Source organism: Phyllostomus discolor, chromosome 13 (genome assembly GCF_004126475.2).
Source record: "Phyllostomus discolor isolate MPI-MPIP mPhyDis1 chromosome 13, mPhyDis1.pri.v3, whole genome shotgun sequence".
NCBI classification, from domain to species: Eukaryota; Metazoa; Chordata; class Mammalia; order Chiroptera; family Phyllostomidae; genus Phyllostomus; species Phyllostomus discolor.
In genome coordinates this window covers 60,483,955-60,510,196 of record NC_040915.2, presented here as the reverse complement: position 1 = coordinate 60,510,196, position 26,242 = coordinate 60,483,955, and the positions used below count along the sequence as shown (strand labels likewise).

At 59.8% G+C, this 26,242-nt stretch overlaps 1 protein-coding gene across 2 annotated transcripts in view; it reads right to left on the bottom strand.

Moving 5' to 3' along the window:
* The window catches only part of BCR (BCR activator of RhoGEF and GTPase), a 107,135-nt gene that overhangs the window by 27,520 nt on the left and 53,373 nt on the right, over nt 1-26,242 (bottom strand). For both annotated transcript variants that reach the window (XM_028527506.2, XM_036014371.1), the window contains exons 3-11: nt 19,725-19,829; nt 19,176-19,361; nt 14,193-14,300; nt 11,235-11,295; nt 9,930-9,982; nt 8,108-8,248; nt 2,818-2,939; nt 1,367-1,535; nt 155-274 (exon numbers count right to left, since the gene is read on the bottom strand). In XM_028527506.2, the coding sequence (XP_028383307.1) occupies nt 155-274; nt 1,367-1,535; nt 2,818-2,939; nt 8,108-8,248; nt 9,930-9,982; nt 11,235-11,295; nt 14,193-14,300; nt 19,176-19,361; nt 19,725-19,829 (1,065 nt within the window). The remainder of the gene's footprint in view (nt 1-154; nt 275-1,366; nt 1,536-2,817; nt 2,940-8,107; nt 8,249-9,929; nt 9,983-11,234; nt 11,296-14,192; nt 14,301-19,175; nt 19,362-19,724; nt 19,830-26,242) is intronic.

The following is a 26,242-nucleotide window of genomic DNA, read 5'->3' as shown; positions in this document are numbered from 1 at the left end:
GGAGCTGGGGCCACAGCTTCTGCAGGACTGGGCGGGTGGGCCTGGGCCATAGCACTTCGGGGTACCCTGAGGCATGGGAGCCAGGGTCCAGGAGGGTCTGCATGGGGAGAGCTCGGGGGCTGGCCTGCAGACAGAGACCTCAGCGGGCACTGACCTTGCCGTTGCGATTGTGAACCCTGAAGGCCATGCTGGGGGACATGAGCAGGAGCAGCGACTCCTGCTCTGACAACTTCTTCCTCAGCCTCTCGATGGCCTTGCTGCCCTTGTTGGCTCTCTGCGGGGAGAGGGAGCAGTCACACTTCCATCCCAGGGCCTGTCCCCACTTCCCCCAACGCTTGGTCCTCGGAGGCCAGGAATACTGCCCGGCGGCGCAGTGCAGCACAGGGCCGAGGTTGGCTGCCGCTGGCTACAGGGCGAAGGCTGGGCACAGGCTGCCGTGTGTGCCCGCCAGCGCTTCTTGAAGGACTTAGGCTCTCCCCCTTAGGAGGGCCGAGGAGAGAACTTTCCAAACCTCCCTTCTTTCGATTTTGTCACATCTGGACAATAGGCAGAGGGCTGCTGTGACCCCAAGGCCCTTCCCCACTCCTGGACTCACCCCCATTTCAGCGTCAGGCCCCCAGGGAGTGTTTGTGCAGGTCCCAGTGGAGGGCCAGATGCATCCCCAGGACCGGCTGGGAAAACCCTGCCTGCCCTGTGCCCCGCTCCTGAAGCTCCTCCATCCTCGGGAACAGACCACGCCGCCCGATACTGGCAGTCACAGTGCGGATGAGTGCAGCAGTGGCAGCACACAGGGCCACACAGTCCCAGGAACACAGCCCTGGCCTCCCCTCTGCTGCACGATACTGCCCTGGATACCGCAGGGCCTCTGGACAAACAGCCTCGTGCTCTCGCTGTCTCCCTGCACTTTCCTCGACCTACTGGGTTTCTGGTGCAGCAGGCTGCAGGTGGGTGGGCACGAGGAGGACCCCTGATCTGCTGTGCCCGCCTCAGCTGGGTGTTCCTGGGCTGAGGCCAGCCTTCTGGGAACCCATCTTATCTTGACCACTGCCGGGCACCTGCTCTGACCTGGGTGGAATCCACATGCGAGGGGCTCATCCTCACTCTTCCTAAGTCTTCTAAACCCCTTCAGAAACAAGCGGGGTGTGCCTGGGGCAGTCCAGGACAGCTGGAGGGGCTGCCCCCCACCACATAGGACAATCTCCCTATTATGGTAGGTGGGTAACTTTCCCACCCCACGTCCTGGATGGTTCCAAGCCTGGTGGGGATGTCCAGCAGGTCCCAGACACCAGAAGCGGGGTCAGATGCCCAGCAGAGCTTGCCCAGGGGCCTGTGTGCTGCTGCCCACACTGGCCGCCTCCCTCCCCACCTTCTCTCTCTGGATGTCACTCTTGATCTGGGAGATCTTGATCTTCATGGCATCCAGCTCCTCGTCCAGCACCAGGGGGATGCTGGGTGCGGCCTCGGACTCGTCCACCATCTGGAAGCTGAGATCCGTGAGTGGGATGTACCATTTGCAGTCATACTGCTGGGTTTTGCTGGGTGAGAGAAGGAGCACATTAACACACTGACTGTCTTCCTTTGCTAACATCACTGTTTTCTTTTTTTTTTTTTAAAGCATTTATTTATTTTTAGAGAAGGGGGAAGGGAGGGAGTAAGAGAGGACAGAAACACCAATGTGTGGTTGCCTCTTGTGCACCCCCTTACTGGGGACCTGGCCCGCAACCCAGGCACGTGCCCTGACAGGGAATCAAACCTGCGACCCTTTGGGTCGCAGGCCGGCACTCAATCCACTGAGCCACACCAGCCAGGGCTAACATCACTGCTTTCCAAAGCTGGAGAACCCCACGTCTGTGGCCGTGTGCAGTGTACCCGACCTGAAAACCCACCTGTGGGCCATGCGACAGGATGGCACAAGGTCACTGGCAGACACCAGTGGGCCAGACTCAGGGACTCCTGGAAATGAGCGTGTGTGACTCAGGCCCCAGAGGGTCTGACAAGCTCTGATTCACCTCATCCTTGCTGATGGTGGCAGCTTAAGGGTCTGTGACATGGGAGCCCATTATGGCCAGCTAAGGACAATCAGGACAGGACCCCAGATGTACCCAGAGCCGCAGAGTTGGAGGGGCTGCAGATCTGCCCGGTGCAAGCCTTGGCACCTAGGAACACCGAGGCTCTTCCGAGCTGAGTGATTAAACCCACTCAGCATGGCTACGGCAGGAGCCCAGCTCCGGCCCTTCCCAACGTGACCTTCCTTCCTCCCTTCTAGCCTCTGCAAGCTGGGCGTCTGGTCCCTGGGGAGGTGGTAGGGGGTTCTGGAGGCCTCAGTTGAAAATAATTGAGAAACTATAACCAGGTTTGGGGAGACAAAGTGCAGCAGTCATCTAGCGATGTCTGCCAAGGGCAGGGGAAGGGCAGCCACTCCCCCACCCCCATCACCTGCCAGCCTGCACCACATCCTGCAGCCCCCCGACCTGTCACTCATGCTTCCCAGGTCCTGACGTGACAGTCTCCTAAGAGTACCTGAAGTCACAGTCAGGCTCCCCTTTCACTGTAGGAGTCCACAGGCTAGTCCTGGCCCTGACCCTGATCCAGAATGTCTCCAGATTATTAATGATGACCCTGGTCCCTGAGCCTGACATCATACCCAGGTGGACACAGAACGTATAGCTTAAAGAGAGTGCCTGCCCACAGAGTGACTGTCCTCTTCAGGCTCACACTGGAAGGACAAACTCCTGGGTTTTCTCCATGTACGAAATCAACCGCATGCCCCCAGAGCCCCTCCCCGCCCAGCGGGGCACACGTGGCGTGCTCACTCACCCTCCGCTCTGCTTCTTGAGCTTGGTGCACAGGAGCAGGTCGGTGAAGAGGAAGACGTGGCGCAGCTTGCGGGCTCCCTCCACCAGCTCCACCATGAAGCTGTCCTTCAGCAGCTGCCTGTGCTGGGGGGCGGGGCAGGGCTCAGGTCAGCGCGGCGGCCTTCACTCCCTCCCTTTCGGACCCTCACCCCCACTTCCCAGAGTGTTCCCTCCTTCTCCTCAGCCTGAGTACAAACATGTCACGTGAGTTCTTTTTTGCTCAGTAGTTTCCAAGCCCCTCCTGGGTGCTTAGCCTGCGACAGAGAGGGTGAGTGGATGGGGGTGACAGCCATTAGCCTGGGGGCTGAGGGGGGTGCGTTACAACCAAGTCACGAGTCTGCCCTGAAATTATGGCAAGAGAACCCCTCTAACCAGAGTAGCCTATGCCTCTCCGCGCAGCAGCTGGAGACCAAGAACGGGCAAGAGGCCAACCCCGTGAAGGAGGGACATTCCCGCAGAGGTCTGTCATGGCCCAGGCCCCACAGTGAGGAGAGCCTGGGAGACGGGCAAAGATGGGGTGGCCTGGTGACACGGGAGGAGGCAGGCGACCAAGGTGGTCAGCCCAAGGGCAAGTCTGGTTTTGAGGGCACCAGGAGGCTGTGGGGGGCCCACACTCCAGTCTTCCTGAAGTTAGTGGCCACTGATGGGCAGGGGCTCACATAGGGGTCACACCTCTGATGCCCATCTGGATACCTAGCTGCCCCTGAAGCCACATGCCCTGGCCCACCAGACTTGAATAAGCAGGGGACCAGAGACACCAGCCCCTACAAGGCCTGCATCTCTGCGCCTGGTAATTCACCTGAAGGACGAGGGGTGACCCCACTGCTCATGCAGCCCTTGGGGTTGCTGCCTGGGCACACCAAGGCAAATTGGTAATTCACCCGAGATGGTGCCCAGCACTGCAGCTGGTCAGCGCTGTTCGGGCGTAGGACACAGAGACAGGCCAACGTGGCCGCCCTCCCCACGCACATGCCAGGTGTGCTGTGCGAGCACATGGCCCTACCATGGGATGTGGCCCCGACATGCCAGTGGGCCGGACCTCACACCCCTTTTGCAGATGAGAAGCCTGAGCCTCAGGAAGCCCCCCCCACCCAGCCCAGGCAGCACAGTGAGCGAGCAAACGGCAACACGCAGGCTCTGCCCTCAGGTTCCCGCAAACCCAGGGTAGGAGGTCAGGCTCCTGGCCCACCAGGCCTCAGGAAAGACCCCTGTCCTGTCCCCATAGAGGGCAACTCCAGCCTCTTGCTGTCATGGCAGGGGAAGGGCTCAGCAGGTCTGCAAGTACACCACAACAGGAAAAGCCCCATAACTTGTCCCCAGCAGGAGGTGCCTGTTCCCAACCCCTGGTGCCCTAGGCAGGTCCATGCCCCCGGCTCTGCTATGCATGTAGCAGAGACCCCCATAAGCAAGAGTAGCCCAGGTGGGCCCCCTCCCAACATTCCTGGGTGCTAAGGCCACACATCACCATTGTCACATAGAGCAAGGCTCTCAATGACCAGCTAGCCCCTGGCTCAGGAGAGCTGATGGCTGACTCAGGAGGCGCTGGTGCCTACAAGGCCAGGAGTGGGACGGCAGGAAGGCTGCTGGTGTGCCAAGTCTGTGACTTATTGCCACTCACACTCACCCCGCCTGCCACAGGCACAAGGCACATCCGGCACCGGCGCCCATGGGAAGCAAGGAAGTGCGTGCACTCGGAGAAACCTCCCTGCGGTGTGGAGACCCCGGGCAGGCCTGGCAGCCGGGTCCTCTTTGGGGGGCAGGTCTGGGAAGGGTTCAGGGACACTGAGGTAGGTCCCCAAGGGATGAATGGACGGATGCCTCCTAGGCAGGTACAAGCAGATGGTCTTCCAAGCTAGGAGGCAGGACCAAGGGAACTTCTGTGAGGGGTGGTGTGGGTGTGTTGGGAGGGGTGTGATAGGACTGCAGACCTTTCTCCACACAAAGGAGCTGAGCTTCTAATCACCACCAGCAGAGGGCACCCTACACCCAGCTCAGAAGTGAACTCAGCAGAGTGCCCTCTGCTGGCAGGTCAGAAAAGCCCAGGCTGTCCCTGCATGGACCACCCCTCAGCTTCCCAGCTGGCCCACTGACTTTCCCTGTCAGGTCCTGCCGTTCACATGTTCATCTGAAGCCCCACCTCAAGCATCCCTTTCATTCTCCGCAGGCCACCAAGTGTCACCCAGCACGCCTGCCCTGCTGAGCTGAGAGGACACGGGGCTATGAGGAGCACCTGGGCCCCTCTGGGCTCTGACAGATGGACTCGGTCACTGGGCCCTGCCCCACGCATCCCTGGCCACACAAACCCTCACCTTTCTAAGAGAAGCCTCAAGTCCATGGGCACCTGACACCTCCAGCTGGCCTCACTGCTCCTGCGGCATCCCGGCCCTAGCCCTGAGTTGTGCTGTCCTCCCGTCTCCAAGGGCAGTGCAAGCAGCCCTGAATCAGTGCACATCACCCGCCAGTCACAGCTTCCCCATCCCGTGTCCAGGTGCCCTTCTCCAAGGGAACTGGGTCTCGCTGCTGAACCCTAGCCCCACCCAGGGGTCCTGCAGCCGGAAGAGAAAATGTCCTGCAAGTGGGCAGGGGTCTCCCAGACCTGGGAAAATAGGGTCACAGCTGTGACAATGGCCAGTGCACAAAGGGAGTCTGGACCCTGGCAGAGGGGCAGCGGCCCCACTGTCCCTATCCTGAGGGACGAGGAGCCCCCAGACCTGGGGCACAGACTCTCAAGGCTCCTGGACGGTGAGGTGAGTGTGCTCCCCTTCCGCCTCCTACAGGATGGCGCCCAGGTGGGGAAATCTTCACCCCTCGCTTTCGTACAGCCCTTCCCAGGTTGTGAAGCCCCTGCCCCCTCACAACCACCCTGCAGAGGGACTGTGGGCCAGGAGTCGCTGCTCTCAGAGGGCGTGGATGCTCGGCAAAAAAAAAAAAAGGGTGTCCCCAAGACAATGCCACTGCTGAGCATTGCCTGGCATCCTTTCTATTGTGATGGGACTGCAAACTGGCATGGCCCGGCTGCAGGGGCTCACCGAGGAGGATGCTCAGGCTGTAATCAGCTTGGTGTGTGAATGCAACTGGTTAGCGACACCTGCCGCTGGCAATGGCTGGGAGGCGGGGGCAGCAGGTGAGCGGGCACCTGTCTGCCGCCCTGGTCTAGCCACCGTCTCCCTCACTGTGTGCCAGATGGATTCTGAGCACCGATACAGGCACGTGCAAGTCAGATTCGTGACCCCTCAGGGTTTATAGGCTCTCCCTACCTTTCAGAGTCCAGGAACCCAAGGGATCCCCATGTTGCACAAATGTCACTGAGGCCAATGAGGCCCGATGTGGCCGGAGGTGGTGGTGGTGGTGGTGGGTACAGACACAAGCCCCCGCCCCCACGAGGCACTTGGCCTCTACACACTTCCTGCTCAGTGTCCCTGAGCCCCTGACCGCGGGCCAGCAAAGAGGGGCCTGTGGTAACTGATGGGAGGACAAGGGCCAGGCTGCCAGTTGCCAGGCCACATCTGATTGTCCCCAACCCCCTAGGGCAGCTGCCTCCAAGGACCCAAAGAGGAAGCAGGCATTTTTCTCTGGGGATCCTACAGGGCAGCTGGAAATGGAGGGGAGGAGGGAGGGGGGCTGGGCAGGCTGAGCACGGTGAGAAAAGCCAGAGGGGGAAAGGGACCGGAACACTGGCTTCCCAGAAAGTCAGCTCTCTGGGAAAAGCCCAGTCAGCAAGGAGAGTAGACATCGCAGGAGGGAAGAGGGAGCCAGGTGCCAATCTGACTCGTATAAGAAGTCCAGGCAGAGGCAAACCCCACTTCCGGCCAGACCTGGGTGAACTGCCGACGGAGGAGGCCAGCGCTTTGCTCTCCTTCGATGTCCCTGAGACTGGGGGTGAGCCAGGGCCCCTCTGCTGCTCCAAGACACAAGACCGCAACCTTACCCCCAGGTTCTAGCCATTGGGTGTGGAAACCCTGGGAGGTGCTGGGGACCCACTCCTGCCTTCCACAGGCTCGGAGGCTGCCAGAGAGCTAACACAGATGGCCAGGACAGCCGCCGGGTGCTGGCCTCCTCAGGGACCCGGGCACCCGCATGGCAGGGTCCCTGCCCTGCCTGCTCTGGAGACAGGGAGCAGGGTAGGGCAGAGGAACACCTGCTCCCGGCCATCCGGTGGGTGGGACTGCGGCGATGCCGGGATCGGGTCCCCACGCTGGCCTGGCCTCAGGGCCTGGGAGTGCAGTGGAGTGGACACCTCCCTCCTCCACGCTCTTCCAGGGCCAGGCCTGCCAGCAGACATGTGACCGAGCCACTCACTCACGGCCAAGCCTGATGAGACTCTGGGCATGTGGGAACCTTCCACTCACACGCAAGGAGCCACTTCCCAAGGAGGTGTGCGGAGGATGCAGAGCGGCCTGCCCACCCACCCAGGGTGGGAGGCGAAGAAAAACCCTGGGTGCTGGGGGGCTGGCCCCTGACACCAAGCACCTGGGACACAAACCACAAGAAAGGAGGAAGTGGTTCTCAGCAGCAGCTTCTGTCAGGGTCACCGCCAGCCCAGGTGCTGCCAGGGCCAGGCAGCTGGGGCCACAGTCGGTTCCCCTCACTCCAGTGCCACTTCCAACAGAACACGTTCCCGATGGGGGCTGGCTCCCTGACTGGCACACCTCCCCTGGCACACTACACGCTGCCCACTGGGGGCGGCACCTTCCTAAGCCCCTCCCAGGAAGGGGCAGAAGCCACGGGGTGGGCCGGGCCGGGCCGGGCCAGCACGTTCTGAGCCCTTCCTCTGGAGCGGCCGCCAGGGAGGGAGGGCGGAGGGGGAAGGAGCATTCCCGGCTGAAGATGCCCTGCCCATGTCCTTGACAACACAAACATAAACCACACACGCACCTCCCTTTCTCTCCTCATTCAGGTCTTTAAATCCAGTGATAACTGCCTTTAAACAGAGGAACACTCAGGGGAAACTGGGTGGTCCCAGGCAGGCTGCCTGCCACCCTCCTTCTCACCGTCTCGTCGGCGGGGGGCCTGAGCTGGCCAGGTGTGGGGACGAGAAGGGCTGCCCTGGACACGACCCACCGTGGCGGAAAGAGAAGGGGGCCTGAGTGAGGCTCGCACCTGTGCAACTCCACTGTGATGCCCTCCTCACAGGGTCAAGAACCCCGAAAGGGTGGCACTGTCCAGGGATAGTCTGCTGAGGACCAGAGAGGACCCCGCACCCTCAGCTCAGGCGGGCTGGGCCCACCTTGACCACCCCTGGCCACACTTACCTCGCCTTTCTTCACGGTCATGGACTGCCGGCGGGGCGTGATCTCCTCGTTGATGCTGGACAGGAAGTTCTGCGAGATGCGCAGGGCGTCCTGCAGCAGAAGGTGGTCGGGGTGGCCGGGGGGCGTGTGTTTCAGCAAGTCCTGCGTGGGAGAGGGGGGAGGACTCGAGTCAGAGGGAGTGAGGCCATGGCACCCACCTTGGCACAAGCCCCAGGCACCGGGCGTGGCCCAGGACCACAGGCTCTCCAGGCGCCGCTGCCACCCCTCCTAATGGGCCGGGCCACGTGGGCAGCCCCGGGTGAGTGTTCTCGAAGCAGGTCCTCAGCAGCACTCCCGGCGCTCGGGCTGCTTGCATGCTGCGAAGAAGAGCTCCCACCATGAGGGTCTAGGGCAGGCGTTTTCCACCTCAGCACTGGTGGCGTTTTGGGGCCGAATGATCCTTTGTGGTGGGGTCTGTCCTGTGTGCCCTGTAGGACTCAGCACCGCCCCTGGACTCTACCCACCAGAGGCCAGTAGCACCTCCTCATCTGTGGTTGTGACAACCAAAAGTGTCTCCGGCACTGCAGCATGCCCCCTAGGGGGCAGAATTGGTCCTGGTTTCGAACCAGCAGTCAGTGCAGGTCCGGCGAAAACCCCAGAGGGGCCTCCCCAGCTCCTGCTCTTTAAGACAAGCGCCTAAGAACTGAGGTGGAGGGTGGACTGCTTCTCCACTAGGAATGCACATGCTTCGACCTCCAGGCCAACAGCTCCCTGGTTCAGAGGGACAAAATCCCCGAGCTCCCAAATCCCAAATCTCTGCACACGGGAGAGATGGGAGAGGCACGGAGGAAGGCTTGTGGGCTGGCGCTCCCAGGCTGGCCTCCCACTACTCGCTCCCTGGCCGTTCTGGCTTCTCCTGGTCTGGACACTCAGTGATGCAGGCCTGGGCCAATCACAGCAAGGGGACACGACACAGGGTCTCTAAGACTCTGAGGAGCCACCCCCAGATCCTTCCACCCTGGAAACCCCACCTCGCCTCCCTCCTTCCGAAACCTCTCCGTTGGAGGGCGGTAGGAAATGATGAAATGTCCACTGAGTGGAAGAGAAGGAGGCAGAGCTGTCTGAGCCGAAGTTGGACAATCCCCACAATATGATTGATACCGAGGGGGGAAGGCAAGGTATGGAATGGTGTGTAGAGCACTCCCTCTGTGTAATTAAAACACATGTTTACGTGTGCTGGCCTGCACACAAAGAATCTTGTGGTGGCGGCTCCTTGCAGGGAGGAAGTGGGAAAGGAAATGGAAACTTCACACACTTCGGCACCCTGGTTGTACATTAGAAAAAAACACTCACGTACAACTTGCTCTAAAGTCACCTGGGCAGTAGGATTAGGGGCCGTTTCTATGTCCTGGTGGTTTCTCAGTGTGAACAAAACCCCTTCAGAAATGGCCCTACCAGGGCGGCACCTCCCCATCATCCCCTTCCCCCTCTGGGAGGCAGCAGTCACCCCCGAGGCCCCAGCACGCACCCACTGTCCGCACCCCCAACCGACCACCTCGGGTCCCAGTCACACACTGAGACTGAAGACCTTCCTCGCACGAGACAGCGCAATCCCTCCCCACACTCGCCCCAGAGAGAACACCCAGGACACCAGGAGCGCCTGCTCTGCTCCCCCTGCCACCCCACCCCGTGAGCCCCAGGACGGCAGGGGCACCTCGTTTCTGCATCTTCAATAAAGGCAGGCAACAGAGGCAGGGGAGCAGGTGGGCAGCTGAGAAACACCAGCAGCAGCCCAAGGACAGCAGGAGCCATGAACCCCAGTGCCCTGGGCCCAGCGACTCACATGCAGAACCAGCGTGCTCCGGGTCACCCGGTCCACAGGCTTGTAGAGCAGGGCTGCGGAGAGAGGGCCACAGGTGGGGAGAGCAGACCCGGACCACACTGCCTACTCTTCCTCACCGCAAGGGTCAGCTGAGGGGAGCAGCCCCAACCCCCACATCCCCCGGAAGGGCCTGCCTCCCACTGGCGAGGGCAGACCCAGAGCACCTTTGCTCGGTGGCAAGGGCAAACCTCAAGTCCCAGACAGGCCAGGGCCCACAGCTTTGAGCTGCTAAGACTGTGCCCTTAGTGTGGAGTCCAGAGCGGCTGTTCAGAACCTGAGCCGACACGGCTGACTCAGTGACAACTGCTAAAAAGGCTCAGTGTCACTGCCCCTCCCCGTGGGGCTGGGAAGCCCACCAGCACCCTGGTAAGGACGGGCCAGCGAGGGCCCCTGGGAGCGCACCAGCACACCGCTCTCTCCTGGACAGTCTGGGGGTCTGACCGTGAGAACGGCAGGAACCGACTCAGGTGCTGGCGCAGTTCTCAGCGTTACAGGGGGACACACCCGGACTCCAGCAGCGCAGGAGCCCCGGACAGTGTTGGCTGTCCCCGACTCTCCGTGGTGAGCACAGCCCCGAGGGCACGGGTGCTCAGACGTGTTCTGACACACATCAGGTGCATTTCCTCACGTGACTCCCAAGACTTGTGTAGGGAGTGCACTGTTATCCCCATTTTCCAGATGGGAGCACTGAGGCTTAGCAGGGTGAAGCTGTGGGCTCCAGAGATAGGTGGGCTGTGCTCTGTGAGTGTGAGTTTCCTGCTCTCCCAACGACTAGAAGTGATAAGTGACCTATTGTTCCTGATACCGGTGTTTTCCACCAGCCTGGGGGCTCTGGCTTTCCCCTCTGTCCAGCCCCTAGGGACCTGCATTCTATGGAGGTTACATTTGTTCTAAATGTTTTATCATCTGAAAGAAGAGAAAATAAAATCCTTCTTACAGGGCTACCGGGGACAACGTGATGACATTTTTAATGCCTGGCAGGCAGTGCCTGGTCTGTGGGTATCTGCTAACGCCTACCATTCTCCCTGGCTGTGGCTGTTGTTGGAAAGTGGGTCCCGACCTTGTCCTTCCCCACCCCATACCGCCCCGCCCCAACCCCCCATGCCCTTCACGTGTCCCCGACGTCACCAGTGGAAGTCTAGAGCAGCAAAGGCACTAGAGGGTGACCCCGCAGGGCACCAGGTTTGCTCTGCCAGCAAATGCTCCACCTGTTGACAGCTGCTACCCCCACAAGGACACAAAGAGACCTCGGCACGGAGAACTCACTTTCCAAATTGTTCTTGGTCGTCTGGTCCTTGGCATCCTTGTTGCTTCTGGCTCTCAGGTTCTGAAATGGGAAAAAGCAGGTTTTTGCAGGGGACCACTCGGGCAGCTCTGATGTGGAAGGAGGTCCCCTGGTCAGGAACCATCGGCAGAAGTCTCACCCTGTCTCACCGCAAAGGATGCCTGGTGCAGCGAGCCACAAGGCTGTGTCCTGGGCCGCAGCAGGAAGAACAGGGCAGGCCGGGCATGTGACGTGTCCTGGATGCCGCGGCCTGGGACAGTTTCTCAACCCCAGCACCGCTGAGATTTGGGGCCAGAAATTCTCTTATTTGGGGGTGGGGTGCTGTCTGCATCCCAAGATATGAACAGCATCCCTAGCCTCTATCTGTGGGTGCAGTAGCACCACCCTCCTCCAGTTGTGAGTATCAAAAATGTCCCCAGCCACTGCTAAGCGTCCTTGGGGATAGATAACATCACTCGTGGTTGGGAACCTCTGACACAGAGAACCCTGCACAGCGCGGCAAATGGCGGTGCCCTCCCTACACGCACGGAACTGCCTTCCTGGGGCGGTTACACAGTGTGCGGGGGCTGGTGGGTTGGAGGAACACACCTCTGGAGACGGCAGGGCCTCCACTGAGACCCATATCCCATCCCACCTCCACCCTCCCCTTTCCTCACTTAGCAAAAGTACTCGCTAACCGATGAGGGGCTGAGATTCCCACGAGGAGAGCAGCACTTTCTAATGGGTGGGTCCTGCTCGACACAACTGCACCAAAGACGTCACTGATTTGGTCCAAGGTGCCCCGAGAAATGAGGATAAAAGACCCCTTTGTGCCTGAAATCATCTCTGAAAGGAGCTGTGGTTAGCTCCAGTTCTAGGCTTTGCAACAACAACAACAAAAACAAAAACAGCACAGAGATGAGAACGGGCTCAGAGATCGCTTTCCAGACTTCTCAGCTGGAAACCTCTCAAGACTAAAACAAAAAAATGATTGGTGTTTTTAAAGCTCGCTAGGGCCAAACTCCACAGTGCACTGTGGTACCTTTCCAGAGAGTCTAAGGCCCCTCACAGTGGTCATTCCACCGCACGTCTTCCTCGGCAGCTGCCAAAGGCTGTGAGGGGGCGCAGGAGCGGAACCGAGACTCTGCAGAAACCAGGTGCTGTGCTCACGCGAGTCTGGGCCGCAGCCCGCGTGCACACGCCCCTGTGCAGTGTGATGCGCATGAGGACTGGGAAGTCCTTCCAGGCTGGCCTCACTGTGCCTTTCCCCAAACTGACTTGACTCCAGAGCCCTCTTTGCAGCCCAGCCAGGGCAGCTCCGGTCTGATCTGATTGGACACCACTGCATGCCTGTCTCTCAGGACCAGTCCTGGGAGGAGATGAAGAACTGGGCACTGCTCTGCCCATCCCTGTCCTTCGAGGCCATCAGCCAGTCCCCAAACTGACCCCCGAGTGCACCCCCAACACCTCCCTGTGGCTGCTGCTTCCGTTTCCTTTGGCTTCATTCTGCTTTCTGGAGGCTCCAGTTTCTCGGATCTTTTCCAAATGTGGATGGAGAGCCACAGCGAATGCCACCCAGTGGTACCAGCTCTACAGAGCACGGGCTGCTGGCCGGCCCCCAGGTGCCACCCCACACTGCCTGCACCCCAGCCTTGGCTTAGATTCCCTTGTATGCAGTCAGTGGGTGATGTCCCACCACTGCTTCCTCCCTCCGCTGTAGAAACCTGTCCAGGTGGACTTCAACTTGACCCCAATTAACCACAGCATGCCCTTAGAGAATTAGGTCTCTCCTTTGTCAAGACACTCAGGATTCTGTGCCAACATTCCAGCTGTTAGGGGTGTGGGGTTTGTAACTGAACGAGCCTGGGAAAGGAATGAACTGAATGCGCCAGGAGAAGCAGGGCAGCCGGGGAGGGAAGCCTGGAGCCGGCGGGAGCCCTGGGCGGGGACTGGGGAGCCCAGGGGCTCTAGAGAAACACATGGCACGTGTTATCGCCCCAGGAGATGATAAGGGCCAGGACTCACGATATCACACCTCCTGTGACAGATTATAAAATGGCACGAAGCCCTTGCAAAACCGCCAGGTCTGGGAGTCGGAGCGTGCTTATCCCCCAGCAAGAGCCCCAGCTCACTCCCTGTTTCTAGCTGCCATTTCCCTTCCTAAGGCCGCCTTTCTCACACGAGGATCTTTCCACCTAGAGTCCTTACTAGTTGGGGGAAGGCAAGTCAGAGCTCTGAGGAGTGGGAGACATCAAAAAGCAAAGGTGAGTGTAGGCACTGAGAAAAGAAAACGTCACCCAGTTGCCACGGAGGCAGAAACAGGGTGGGGGAGGGCGCGGGTCTGGTTGTGGTGTGGCCACCAGCCCGACAGCTCGTCCTCTTCATATCTGAGGGGCTCCTGTGAGGCCTCCGCGCTAACACTTTGGGGTGTGGGGGTTCAGTCCTCCAGGGCCTGGAGCTTCCCCCCAGAGAGTCCACAGAGGGCAGCAACTCCAGTCCCTCCCCGGTGCCTGCAGCTCCGCTTCCTCAGGTCTCAAGGTCACTGGCAGGCCAGAGGAACAACGGAGTGTGATGCCTTCCTGCCTGCTCTGCAGCAGCAAGGTGGCAAGGCGACCTCAGGACTCCGTGTCCAGACCTCTGTGAACAGGGCAGAACTGTGGGCGCCCCTCACCACACACAGATAGTGTAACAGAGCATCTGTGTGGGGGACCTGACTGAGCCCCAGGATCAGGGCCTGGTCCTGGGGGGCAGGAATCCTGGATACTCCTTGTCTGCTCACAGCAGCATCCCTGCACCGGGCTGACAGAGCCAACCCAGAGGCATCTGGGAACAGCTGCGGCTCATGACGGAACCTCAGTTTGATGCACCTTGTTCTCCCGGGTCATAGGGTACCAACGACCAGCCCACGGCCTGCTCACAGGAGGTAGAGGTGCACCTGTCGGAACAGCATCTGTGCATACCTCAGAGATTTCTGCAAACTGAGCATTGGCCTGACAACACTTCTCAGCCGTTTCCATGGCAACTCCATAGTTGTCCACAAAGGCCCGGTACACACCCAGCTGGCTGGCCTGCGGGGAAGAAGAGAGGATGGGACAGGTGTGAGACAGGTGCCATTGCCCCCCATCTTCCTGAGAAATGAGCTTCTGTGTGCAGCTCTGGAGAAGCCGCAGGGGCGGCAGGCAGTGCAGACACGGCTCAGACAGCTCAGCTCCTCGGTGTGCTCCCTCCCCCCCCGGCCTCCCCTCCCCACGCCCAGGCCGGCTTCCCTCTCCCACAGCAACATGAGACGTGACTCACGCCCCACACAGGTAACGGTTCCCTTCCACAGCTGCTTCTTCCTCCCACCTGACTCATTTAAATGGTGCCACTTGGCAGCAGCTAAAGTTCAAGGTTGTCAGTGAATGCAGGCAGGGGTCTCAGCCCCCCAAGCCTGTGGTGCGCGCAGCGCTCCACTCACATCTGACCCCTTCAGGCACAGAAGGCACACGCAGCCCAGCCATCCTCGGAGGGGGTCTCTGCTCAGACGTGAGCCTCCCTGACCTGGTGAGGGCCCAGGTGTCACACTGTGCACCTGGCATGTGCGAGACCTGCCGGCTGCAAGGCAAGAAGTGTTTTGTTTGGCCTTAGTGGAACCAGAGGCATTGACCGGGGTCCGGCTCAGACCCTCAGGTGAGTAACAACGTCCAGGGGAAGGATGTGTGTGCAGCCGCCACCCCCTCTGAGCCCCAGGTCAGCTTTGGAGGCAGCTGTGGGGGGCCAGTCCTCACCCTTGTCAGAAAACCCTGGCTTGGGGTGGGGGAGGGCAGACCCTGGGGACCCCGGTGACCTGAGGGCCGGGCCTCCCACTGCAGCCGAGCAGGAACTGGAAGCCTAAGGCTTCACCATTCCTGGTGTTTGTTCTGTGCAGAACCGAAATTTTATTTCTACTCACATCTGCATTTATATTGAATTTTATGTTTCTTCAGATGACAACCCCAGACACTGGGTAACGCAGGCAGCCTCAGCACTGTCTGACCTCCTGACCCCACTCCCCGTGGGGCTGCATGTAGGGCCTGGGGGTACAGCAGCTGCAGGAGGCCCGGCCTCCCGATGCTGCCACCCAGCACCCATTGCTACACCCCGCACACCAGGTTCTTCACCAGCAGTCCCTTGGTCTGACCCAGAGCCCTTCCTTCTCTCCCGTCTTCCAGCTCCGCAGGGCCCCAAGTGCCTCTGACCCGCACCAGCCCCTGCGTTAGGCACCCCCGCCACAGCCATGAACCACTCAGATGCCATGGTGGCCAGAGAGACACAACAGTTAAATAAGTGAACAGACATGTAACAGGGCCAGGACGGCCTCTCTGAAGAGCTGGCGGTGCAGCCAAGTTCTGAGGAGAGGTCGCTGCTGAGTTTTGTGCCTTCAAATTGACGTCCTAACACCCAGCCTCTCAGCACGTGGCTGCTTCTTGAGACAGGGCCAAGAGGGGTGATTCGGGTTAAAACAGGGTCAGGGTAAGCCCTCATCCAACAGGACTGGTGTCTCCGGGTGACAGGACACAGACGAACAGAGGGCGACCATGTGGATGCGCAGGGAGACCATGGGCATCTATAAGCCCAGGAGAGAGGCCTGGGGAGGAACCGGCCCTGACCCCTTGATCCTGGAATTCCAGCCTCTGGAACTGTGGGAAAACAGCCCGCTGTTGTCTGAGCCACTCGTGCTGTGGCAGCACCGGCCCACTGTGGCAGGGCCTGCGGGAGGGCGCCCCTCTCACTGCCTCTCCTGCCCCGTCCCAAGGAGCTCACTATCTCCACGTGGCTTGGGAGAAGTTCCAGCAATTCGTTCGCACACTTTTAGCCAATCAAACACTTTCAGCTCCAGCAACGGGACAACGGGAGATCACATGCCTGCAGACACAACGCACCGAGAAGGACGCAGTGACACGGCTGTGGAATTTTTTTCTCCATTAACACAGAACCTGAATCTATTCCTGAGGAAACATCAGATAGACCCAAAATGGTTTGCAGCCTTCCAAAAAAAACGTCAAGGCCATGGAAGATAAGCAAAGGCCAAGGAGCCAGCACAGATGGAAGAAAACTAAGGAGGCGTGGCAACCAAATGCATCCTGTGACCCTGGACTGGATCCTGAACCCAGGAACATGACGGTCGGCCCGGGAGAAGCGTGCGCACGGACTGCACACTGAACGACAGCACTGCGCTGGTGCAGAAGTCCCTGCCCGCACTCGACGACAGGGCTGTGGGTCGGGGAAGAGCACGCCCTTGCCCTTAGCAAATACACAGTGAGGGCTGTGGGGGTAAAAAGGCAGGTACCTGCAATTTACTCTCAAACTGGTGTGTGTGTGTGTGTGTGTGCACGCACACATGTGCGACAGAGGAAAAGATAGAGCAAATGGGGCCGATGTTACAACCGGCATGCCTGGCACGTGAGAGTTCTTCGTGCTGTTCTTACAACTGGGCAGGCAGTTGGAAAGGAAGAGAACAATAAAAAACTGAGCTGATCAAGTCCAGCCAGAAATGGGCCCTGAGGGGCCACAGTCAACCACGCACCTCCACAGGAAGGGGCGTCAAGGGGCAGTCCCTTTTGGTTCTCAGGCTCACCCAGCCAGACACTGGACAGAGGGAAGCTGGGTCGGCCCTGCCGAGCTGGTCGGAAGGGACGGGGGCAGGAACCTGCCTGTCTGTCCTTGGGGAGACCCCGGCACCAAGCCTGGCTGGGCACGTGGGAACACTCAGCATGCGTGGACTGGGGCATGACTTCCCCACAGCCCCACCTCGCTCCCCAGTCTTCCTGTGGCAGTGCCTGATGCACAAAGGTAGCTCCAGGACACCAGCAAAACCAGAAAAAACTTTCCGAATTCTGGCATTCATCAGACTATTAAAAATGAAAAAAAAAAAAAAAAGTTTCCAAGTGCTTTCAGAATGTTATTTGGGAAGTGCTGGTTCTGGGTCTCTTCCCAATAACACAGCTCTGTGTCTCAGGCGGCTTCAGGCCGAGTCACTCCCACAGGGCTCAAACCTGCTGACACATCACACACAGGGAAAGGGGGGCGCCTCAAAGATGGGGGCACCTGCATGAAAACGCAGCCCCTTGCCCTCTGGCCGCGGGGCCAGAGCTCCTCGCATCTCTGTCCCAGGGCAGTGACGGGGGACGGCCCACAGGAAAGCCGTGCCTTGCACAGGAATGCCGGAGCCCAAGCCAGGTCAAGGCGAGTCCCAGGTCCAGCCGACTGTGCGTCTGAGGGCCCAGAGGGCCGGGACGCTGCTTTTCACTAATGGCCACGCTCTGTGCCCTTAGAGGGGGCCCGGTGACCTGGGGCCACTCCCACCCTGCTTCAGGGAACTCGCATGAGCACAGGAGGCCCAGGTAACCCTGCAATCCAAACTGGGGGTCCTCAGAGGTGAAATCCCCGTCGCACGGGCCTGGCCTGCACACACCTCCCAGGGACTGTCCAAGGATGGGGGTGGCCTCTGTGCTGGACAAATGCCAGGCTCATATCCAGACCCCCGCCTCCACCCCCTGCACAAGCCTCCACCTAACAAGACTGACTGGGAGTGCGAAGATGGGGGAACTCATTTTCACACACGAATCTCACACGTTAGAGACCAATGTCCGTCTGGCAGCTCCCGTCTGAGGGTTTTCTCCTTCATCCGCAGGTCCCTGAGTTTTTCTTCCTTTTGAGCAAGTTCCTCCTCATCCCACCTAGGCTAAGGGTGCACCCCAGATGCAGTCCCCGTCCCAGTGTGGCCTGGCCACCCCCAAGGGGCCTACCAACCCCCGCATCTGACCGCCGGCTCCTACCCGCTGACTGTTTAAAAGCCGCATCCTTGGCTCCTCTCGGGCCCTGTGGTCAGCGGAGGCCAGAGAGGCGCTTGGCCTGCCTTCCCGGCGGGCCTCTCCCATCCTGTGACTCACCACGGACACCTCCGCCGACGGGCTCTGCGGCCAGTTCTGGCCCACTGGGCCTTTCAGAAGCCGTTACTCTGCCATTCCGTCACCCACCAGCACCTGCCCTTCAGTCCTATGGCTCCTGAAAGGCAGGGGGGAGTCCCGGCAAGAAACCTTCCAGCCTCAGTCTCCTCATGTGCATGATAGGAAGATGGGGCCTGCCTTCCAGGGCTGCCTCAGCGTCCCACCTTGCACCCTGAGCCCCACTACTCAGGAACTGGACTGACACACAGCGTGAGGCTGCCCCTTGCTCTGCAACCCCTGGTTTGCAAACCAGCCCCCCCTGCATCTCTCCAGCCTGTCTGCAAGGACGAGCCCTGCACCGGGCACCACTGCCTAAGTCTCCAGCACTAAATGCGCCTCCCGGTTCCGACAGGCTGGTGTCGGAAGCTCTGTTTTTACCGCTTTTCTCTGCCAGGGTCCTCCTTCAGACCTGAGGGCGCTTTTCCTTCCCACTGCCTTGATTTTTATGGACCAAGTCCCCTACCTGCCCCCACAGCACTTAGTCAAATTCTGCAAGTGATTCAAGAGCCTTTAACTCAGGGAACTGCACGAATGAAACAAAGTCTAATAGCCCCCGCTCTGCTCCCACTTGTGCTCTGCCCCACCCCTGCCCCACACTCCCGAGTCCTGCTCTCCTGGGCTACGGCACCTTTTTGGTCCAAAGCTGCCCTCGGGGGGCAGCTGGACCAGCCCGGAGACCCGGCACCTTGAGGAAAACCGAGCGGAGCCCGAAGGACCCAGGCTGATGAAACCGGGGTCGGCTCTCATGCTAGGGTCCAGCGTGGACCCTGAGGCAGAGCCTCCTGCTTGCAACCTGACCCTTGTCACCTGAAGTGGTGAGACACACCCCAGACTCTTCCTCGACACTGTCACTCTGATGTCACTCTGCCAAGAGCCCTTGGCAGCACACGCCTCCAGGTCTCAGGGGAGGCCAGCCCCCCCCCAGCCGCCCCCACGGCCGGGGCTCTGGGAGCCCCGCTGTGCGCCTGCACTCACCAGCTTCTGGAAGAGGTCGCCCACTTGCTGTTGGTGACCCCACTGCTGCACGCGGGGGGCAAGCCCGTCGTAGAACTCCTTGTGGATCTCGTAGAGCTCGGGCACTTTGAAGAAGATGGTCTCGATCTGCTGGCTTGTCAGCACGGGCTGGGAGGTGGTGGCGGCGGCCTTCAGAGGCTTCATGGGCTGGAAGAGGGCAGAGGCGGCAGGTGAGGTGGCGCAGATGAGGGGGCTCGCCACTTGTCAGGCTCATGGTATGGTCACAGAAAATCATAGTTATGTGACATCTGTGCTTTTATTTTTAAAGTCCATAAAAAATGAAAATTAAAAGCCAGCTGGCTTTGGCACTGGTCTTACAATGCTATTCTTGGGGAGCTCCGGCTTCTACATAGGTGGGACGTTCTGACCCCCGCCCGCAGGTATCTCAGTGACCCCAAGGAGAGGGGGTGCCCCCAGGCTCCACCAGCTGATCCGCAGCCTGGGCTGTGGGGGCAGAGAGCTCCCCATGCCCCTGCCCCACCCCTGCTCGGCCCCCTGTACCCTCCTCACCAGCAGCAGGGCCTCCAGGTGGCTCAGGTAGGTCTCCTCACTAGCCAGGATTCCAGACAGGACCCATTTTCTCATCTCCAAGCCCTTCTCCAAGTCCAGCTCACTCTGCAGGAGAAACAGATAGAAGTCCCACCTGTGAGATGCTGTCCGAGGTGGCCCGTCTCGGAGAGGAAGGCTGGCTTGCCAGCCTGAGGACGAGACTCTGAGACTGTTCCAGGTGAAAGTAAAGGGTGTCACAGGTACCCCAGCAGGTCAGCCACTAGCTTGTGGTCACTGCACACTGAAGGGTCTGCAGCAAAGTTGAGACCAAAGCCGCCCTTGGTCTGAACACTGAAAGTGTGGAGCTAAGTAAGCCGAGCGAGGCCTCCCTCCACCCCTTCTGCCTGTAGCCAGGGACTGGCGGCCCCGGGACAGGCTGAGCTGAGGGGCATCAGAACCTACCGGACAGCCACCCGAGCTCCCTCTGCCGCTCGTGACTCCTTGCCTGGATTCTCTGCCACTGTCACCTGACCCTTGGACCAGAGGGAGAAGCAGCTCTGCCTCCTTCCACACACACCCTGCCTCCTGGCCACCGGGGTGGAGCTGGGCGCTGCTGTCACCCGCCCAAGGGCAGCCCTGTTCCCTGGGCTCGGGACCTCTGTCCCCTTCGAATCTGCTCTTCTGACTCTGTTGGCAGGGACCCTCCTATGGGTGGGCTTCGACAAGGTGGGTCCCTGCCCCCGCCTCTGCCCGCCCAATGCAGCTCCCCTGCCTTTGCCACCAGAAGACAGAGCTGCCACGTCACTGGATGCTGATGGGGGGGCAGAGTCCCCACAGCTGGAGACCACCCACACTCCTGTCCCAACTGTGACCCTATTGTGGGCTGCAGCCTGTCCACCAGTGCCTCAGCGTTTGGAGTTCCGGCCTTTAAGGAAGTCATCAGGCTAAAACGAGGACTTCAGGGTGGGCCCTCACCCAACACGACTGGTGTCCTTACACAACTTGTCCTTACAAGAGCTTAGTGGTCAAAAGCTGCAAACTTCTAGCTACAAAATAAGTCCTCAGAGGTCATGGTCAGCGTGGGGACTGCAGCTAATACGACTATATGGTATATTTGGAAGTTGCTAAGAGAGTAGGTTTTTAAAAAAGATTTTATTTACTTATTTTTAGAGAGGGGGAATGGAAGGAGAAAGAGAGGGAGAGAAACATCGATTGGTTGCCTCCCACATGCGCCCCAACCAAGGACCTGGCCCACAACCCAGGCATGTGCCCTGACTGGGAATCAAACCACTGACCCTTCACTCTGTGGAATGAGGCCCAACCCACTGAGCCAACACTGGTCAGGGCAAGAGCGGATTCTCCAAGTCTGTAACAACAACAAAAATCTGTAGCTATGTGAGGCGATAGATGTTAACTAGTAGTGGTCACTTCACAGCATATACATACATCGAATCATGTTGTGCACCTGAAACTAATATATGTCAGTATCTCAACATAAAAAAAGGGGATTAAGATGTGGGGCGAAGACAGCCATCTCTAAGCCAGGGAGAGAAGCCTCAGGAGAAACCGACCCTGCCAACACCTTGATCTCGGACTTCCAGACTCCAGAGACACAAGAAATAAATCTGTCGTTTAAGCTCCCCTGGCCTGTGGCGCCGTGTTACGGCCACCCCAGGAAACTCACACAGATGCTGCTCCTGCTAAAAACACTGACCACTGCTGTGTGGCTGCCCCGGTGGCAAAGCCTGGTGTCAGAGGCTGGCCAGTCCCCACTCTAGTCCTAGGGGTTCCGGGGGCCCCGAGTTCACAGAAGGTGACATAACAGCCCGCCCCTTCCTCCACCAGGTTTCCCAGCCCCCAGAGGAGTGTGAGACGCCCCCACTGTGGCCGCCCTTGGGTGTGGAACTGGAACACTGTCCCTGCAGCCACTCACTCACTGCCCCAATCCTCTCAGGAGCCTGCTTGAGGGTAGGCTCCTGGCCCTCGGTGCCCCGACCTCTGGGGCTGGAGGTTTCTCTGTGGGGTACCGGGGGCCACTGTGTGCCCTGTAGGCTGCTGAGCAGCATTTCTGGGCTCTGCCCACCACCTGCTAGGAGCAATGCACAGCTGCGAGCGCCTGCAGACGTTGCCACACGTCCCCGGGCCCCAATCAACCGCAGGTGAGAAATGCTCGTGTCAAGGAAAAACTGGAGGCCAGCTAGGGCCTTGTGGTGTCACCACTGAGTCTGGAATCAGGACCAGCCGTGTGGCTCCTCTGCCCCCCCAACCCTGATGTCCCTCTCTCAGCTCTCCCAGCCTGGCGACACAGAGGCACTCTGTGCCCCGCAGGGAGCACCCAGGGCCAGGAGTCAGGGAATAGGGCTGCAGAGCCAGACCTGCTGGGTGAACTCCTTCCTCCCGATTCTTGGCTCCCTGGGTGTAAACTGGGGACAGGGGCCCAGTCCCTATGTCCCATCTACTTCTGCTTTCTGTGTCCTTGGGGCTTGTACCCCATCCTCGATGCCCCTGGGATTATCCAAAGAGCCTCCCTGGACTTCCAGTTTGCTTCAGGAATCTCTAAGAGCACACAAGCGAGGTGCATGCATGCATGTGTGCATGCATGTGTGTTCATACACATGCTCATGCACTTGTGCAGAGACCAGCCACTTGGACCTTGGCTGACAGCCACTCCAGGGAAAGGACATCCAGGCCCCACACCACAGGGCCACCTCCCTGAGCACACTGGGCGGTGGCTCTGCAGGGGAGGGAGCCTTCAGGACTTGCTGAGCCTGACCTTGAAACTGCCTGTGTCAGCGCCGTGTCTGGAACATGGAAGAAGTGCTCCGTGAAGATTCGCTGCATGGATCCCTGAATGGATCTAGGGCTCCATGCTGGGCCCGTGTGGGCCGCAGCCTTGCAAAGCTGTGGCTTCCTTCTGGAGCCCTCATCTGTGAGACAAGCAGGTCCCAAGATCCAAGACTGCCAGTGCAGCCTGCTCCAGGACCCGAAGTGCTACCAGAGCACAGAGGATCCGGTGCACGTGGTGCGCAGACCGGCAGGGCAGGGACCCCGACGCCTCCTCTCATCTCAGCCCACTGAGCCACACCGTGAGTGGGGCAGCGCTTGGGGGAAGCAGCTCTCAGCCGACCCTGCATGTGCCTCCCACCGTGTCTAGGTGCCTTCTGCCCAAGCAAGGGAAGAGGTGAGGGTGAAAGGCAGCGGCAGCCACCCACCCAGCCGCATGCTCTGAGAAACAATCCTGCTACTCTGAGCGCAGGAGGGTGGAAGGAGATGACAGCCCCACCCAGCACGAGATGCTGGTGCGCACGTGGGCTGGTGGCGGCATTGTGCCTTGTTCCCGCCCACATGGTTCGGAAAACCGTGAGGGAAAAGATCACGGGCAGAACTGCGCTGAGGCCAGCTTTCCCTGTTTTGAGGGGCATGGCCAGCTCAGGGACCTCACAGGGCTTGGGAGGAGACTCGGGGGGCACAGGCACCCATGCTCGGGTCAAGAATCTCCTTCTGAATCCTCGAGGAGGGCTGGCAGCACCGGAGAGGCACCGCTGGGACACCAGCTGACTTGCTCTCGCAGATGCAGACGAGAGGGTGGGAGGAGGAGTGCGGAAGAGGAAGGCCCGGAGAGCAGGGCTGGGGCCGGGGTGATTTATAGCCCCGTCCTGCGTGCGTGCCAGTTCTGGAAAGGGCATGTGAACCCAGCCAGGGCCGTGACGGTGGGAACGCTGCGGTGGGAGGAAGCCGGAGGAAAAGGGCAACTGGGAAAGGGAGGCGGTGAGTGGGGGAAGGCCTCCCTCCTGCTGCTGCCCGGAGGGGGCAGGGGACCAGGGCAAGGAAGCGAGTGAGCAACACAAACCGTGAGGCTTAAAGGGCAGATAAAAACAAACTGGGGGTGAAGGCAGGTAGGAAAGCTGGGTAAGGGACCCAGGTGACCAGAACTGCCTCCTCTCAGCCAGCCGCCAGGCCCACAGGAGCTGAGGGAGAGCCGAGGAATGGCAGCAGCAGCAGAAGTGTGCGGGGCACCCCTCATCCCCAACCTCGGGGAGCCGGGGCGGCCAGGGCACAAAAGCCCAGCTGTGAGGGGCAGGCTGGGAGTTCAAAGCCAGCACAGCTGCTAGAAGAACCGTGGGCCGGGGCTGTGGCTGGACACTGTCCTGGGGCCCAGCCAGCAGAGGGCAGAGGCTGGCCTCTGCACAGGGCCCATGTGTGTGTGTGGGGTGGGGGGAAGGGCAGCTTCAATCTCCAAAGTAGAGGTGGAAGCACACAGGGCAGAAGCATGATTCCTGTGCCCACCACCTGAACCAGCTCGCGGGCTCTCAGGAGAGAGGGAACGGCCCCGGCTGGCACCAGACACCTAGTTTCCGGGACTTTGCAGAGAAGACAGGTGAGGCCACCACTAACCCTTGTAAGTCAGGGCCTCGGAGCCGGCTCATGTGGCCGAGCTGAGTCACAGGGACCCAGGTGACGCTGATCCTGCTGCGCCTGGTGCAGAGCCTCACTGGGGGCCCAAACAGTCAGAGCGTCCGTGACAAGCGAATCATAAAAGTGAATGAACTTGTGGTTGCTGAGATAAAAGCACAAGTCAGAGGTACAATTTCCGCTGCACGGTCACAGCTGTCGACCAGATAAACTGAGCGCGGGGCTGGTCAGCTGCAAAAGTATGAGGCAGGCCTGTGTGTCCTCAAACACACCTGAGCCAGCTTTGAGTTCCCTTTGTAAAAATGCAAAATTGACTTCAGAGTAGGGGTGGTCAACTGCATATATACATTTACTGTGGCTTCTTCAAAAAAAAAGAAGAAGAAGAATAAGAAAGAAAAAAGAAAAACAACAAAAAACCCCAAGCATCTGCGGGCCCCGCCAGACACCTGCCGAGGCAGCACATGGGCGCAGCCACATCTGCAGAGCTGCACCCGGGCCCACGTGCCTCCTGGGCCCCCACATGCCCACGAGAAGCCCCCAGCTAGAGGGCCCACCCAGCTCCACCACGCACTGGGGGCCCCTGCACAGGAGAAGGTGTATGTAGGGGTCGCATCTGCCTCTCCTGGCTGAGCCCAGTGTCTCTGGACCTGCCCCTTGGTGGTACCCCAGGGACGGGGCCCAGCAGGTCAGTGTGGGGAGCGGAGTCACACTGTGTCACAAGGCGTGGGGCCTGGTGAGCACCGACTGCTGCACAAGGTCAGCTCCCTGCTCTGTGCCTCGATGTCCCCCCGCCGCCCAACTAATGGACAGGATGCTGCCGGGACACTAGAGAGCCCCCAGAAGGACTGTCCGTGCCGACCAGCAGCTGGGGTGATGCCCGGACCCTTCACCCTGGCCCTGACACTGCTGAAGGGAGTCACCAGCCAGCTGGCAGCTCTGGCCCCAGGCATGCAGGAGGGTCCATAACATTGCCTTGTTTCACTTGGGACAGGGGTGCCGGCTTTGCCCTCCCAGGGGAGAGGGGCAGAGATCATGGAAATGGCCCGTGAAAGCCTACTCTTCCCAGTGTCTCCAAGGTGATGGAGATGAGGGTCTGAGGGCAGGAGTCTGGGGGTGGGGGGCCAAGTTGCACAGGGCCTGGGGCCTAGGGAAGACAGAGCAGCCTTCTCCAGGGGCCTGAAGGAGGAGCAAGGTCCTGTCAGGTGAAGAGCCCTCAAGGACAGTAAATGGACAGGGAGGCCCTGTCCCAAGTTCAGAATCCACCTACTTATCCAGGGCCCTAAGGATCCCTGCCTGTACCAAACCACACTTGCAGAGCAAGAAGAAGGGGAGTGTGCCAAGAAAGGCAAGGAAGTTGCAGGAAAGCGTCCACTGAGGGATCAGGAAGGCTTCTGGTGTGATGGCTGCGTGGCCTCGAGCAAGCGGCTTCACTTCTCTGAACCCTGGGTCCCTCACCTGTGAACGGTGGCACTGGACAATGGACAAGAAGCCCCCCGGGGCGGGTGCGTGCCGCACGCTGGGTTCCCCTCCCGTCTTCACATCTCAGAACAAGAAGCCTGCCCAGAACTGAGGTCTGTAGAAATCACAGGAGCGTAAGTAAGAAGCAGTCTTAATCACTGAGACACCAGCCCAGAGAGGAACGGCAGTGAAAAGACACAATTTTAGCTCTTCTTTGAAGTGACAAAAATGAGGTAGATTCCTCTCATTTTTAAATCTGGGGTGGAAATCACCCAGAAACAAGCTAAGCAGAAGAGGGGAGGTATGTGTCATTAGGGGCAAAAGGACCAGGAAAACGGAGGTGCAATCCGCCCCAGGGGCTGGGATCTTCTCAAGAAGGAAGGAGCTCGAGGTCAAAGGGGTGCCCTTGTCTCAGAGGCAGGGGGCGCACGTCTGGGTCCGCCTGCACGGAGCACGTGCTCTCCTGAGCCACGGCACAGCAGCGGGCGGCGAGGACTCTTCGCCAGGCTGGGCTCACACACAGGCCCTGGGACAACCCAGGGCTATGTGCCCTCGGGGGAGCAGCCAGCGCAAGGGCTTCCCCAGGGGCATCTGCCAAATGTGCCACTATCTACTCGCCCCTCAACCTCGGTGTCTCAGTGCCACATCAGTGGAGTGGCATCGGCAGC